At 42.6% G+C, this 2,090-nt stretch overlaps 1 protein-coding gene across 1 annotated transcript; it reads right to left on the bottom strand.

Annotated features, from left to right (window-relative positions):
• Positions 1-416: 416 nt before the first annotated feature.
• On the bottom strand, positions 417-1,486 carry LOC109216871. The gene is made up of 2 exons (XM_019381094.1): positions 1,101-1,486; positions 417-531 (listed from the first exon to the last, which is right to left on the bottom strand). Exons 1-2 carry the CDS (start codon positions 1,484-1,486, stop codon positions 417-419), a joined length of 501 nt encoding a protein of 166 aa, XP_019236639.1.
• Positions 1,487-2,090: the final 604 nt, after the last annotated feature.

The following is a 2,090-nucleotide window of genomic DNA, read 5'->3' as shown; positions in this document are numbered from 1 at the left end:
TGAACTATCGGAAATAGGGTAAACAACCCCGGCATCCAACCACTTTATGATATCCTTCTTGACCACCTCTTGCATTGATTCATTTAGCCTCCTTTGATGTTCAACGGAGGGTTTGGCATCCTCCTCCAAAATAATCTTGTGGATGCAAAAGGCGAGGCTTATGCCTCGAATATCCGCCAATGTCCATCCAATTGCTCTATTCCTCTTTTGTAGCACCTCCAATGTGGACTCTACCTGCATGTTAGTCAAACAAGAGGAAAGAATAACCGGTAAAGTAGAAGAAGGGCCAAGGAATTCATACCTGAGATACGGAGGCAATGGCTTTAACTCCAAAGTGAGAGGCTCCTCGATTGAGTGCTTGTTGGAGGAGTCTTCCGATTTTAAAGATCCAAGGATAACTTGCGCGGTTCATAAGTTTACAACCCCATTCCTTGCAACGCATTCACACATTCCACATAGCCTTCTTTCTCCTCATCATTATCAAGGTTGAGCATAACAGCTTCCAAATTATCCTCACTATTCATTGTGGCACTAGCATCATCAATAATCACATCGGTCACCCAATCACGTACGAACAAACTTCATTGCTATTCGGTTGCCTCATAGATTTGCATACATTGAAGATCACATTTTCATCACCCACCCGGAAAGTGAGCTCACCGGCTTCCACATCAACAAGAGCCTTCCCCGTAGCAATGAAAGGACAACCCAAAATAATAGGCACCTCGTTGTCCACTTCACAATCAAGAATCACAAAGTCCGCCGAGAGGATGAACTTGTCAACTCGAACCAACACATCATCTATAATACCCAAAGGTCTCTTCATTGTACAATCCGTCATTTTCAACCTCATAGATGTGGGTCTTGGTTGCCCAATCTCCAAAGTTTTGAAAACAGAGTAGGGCATCAAGTTGATACTTTTCCCAAGATCACATAAATCTTTGGCAAAGTCGGCACTTGCAATGGTGCATGGGATTGTGAAAGCGTCCGGATCTTCCAATTTAGGAGCCATTGAGTGCACAATTGCACTCACTTGATGTGTCATCTTTATAGTCTCACAATTCATCTATCTTTTCTTTGTCACCAAGTCCTTCATGAACTTTGCATATCCCGGCATTTGTTCCAAGGCCTCAACCAACGACACATTAATAGAAAAACTCTTCATCATGTCAATGATCTTTTTAAATTGATTCTCACCATTTTGCTTGGCAAGCCTTTGAGGATACGGAGGAGGAAGCCTTGGCATTGGTGCCTTAGCCTTTGGCACTACCAGTTCCGATATGTCAACAATGTGCTCCCTAGACGGTTTCACTTCTTCTTGATTCTCCTCCACATGGTCTTCAATATCAATTCTCACCTCATCATTTGCTTGCACTTCATTGCTTGGCATCTCATCTCCTTGTACCAATTGTTCATCATCCACAATGTTCTTTTGACTTGAGGTGGTTGCATCCCCACCTTTTTCACTCCTTGTAGTCACGGCCATGGCATGTCCCGTGTTTTTCCCTCCCTCCGGATTCACCACTGTATCACTTGGTAGTGCCCCCTTAAGACAAGTGTTTAAAGCTTGCGAGATTTGGCCCAATTGAACTTCCAAATTGTGAATTGAAGTATTGTGAGAGGCTAATTGAGCTTCTCAATTCGTCCCATCTCATTGTTGGAAGAGCTCGTACCTTGAGAAGGATAAGGAGGCAGGTTGCTCGGTTGTTGAAACATCGGGGGCCTTTGAAAACTCGTCCCCCGGTTGTTGTTCTTTTCCCACCCTCCTTGATTGTTACCTCCCCAATAGCCTTGATTATTGCCACACTAATTGCCTTAGTTATTTTGACCATTCCAATTTCCTGGATTGTTTTGATTGTTCCGATTCTCTTGGTTGTTTTGATTGTTCCAACTACCTTGACTGTTTGAATTCCAATTTCCTTGATTTTCTTGTGGTCGCCATTGTTATTGATTTGGGCATTGATTGTTGTTTCTTTGCATTTGGAAGTTATTTACATATTGTACTTCCTCCTTTTGCTCATTGTATTGTCCATCTTGATCAAATTCACTATCATCTTGCACATAATTTTTAACCCGATCTTGCACTTGAG

Source organism: Nicotiana attenuata, unplaced genomic scaffold, assembly GCF_001879085.1.
Source record: "Nicotiana attenuata strain UT unplaced genomic scaffold, NIATTr2, whole genome shotgun sequence".
NCBI lineage: Eukaryota > Viridiplantae > Streptophyta > Magnoliopsida > Solanales > Solanaceae > Nicotiana > Nicotiana attenuata.
This window is presented reverse-complemented; position numbering and strand designations above follow the sequence as displayed.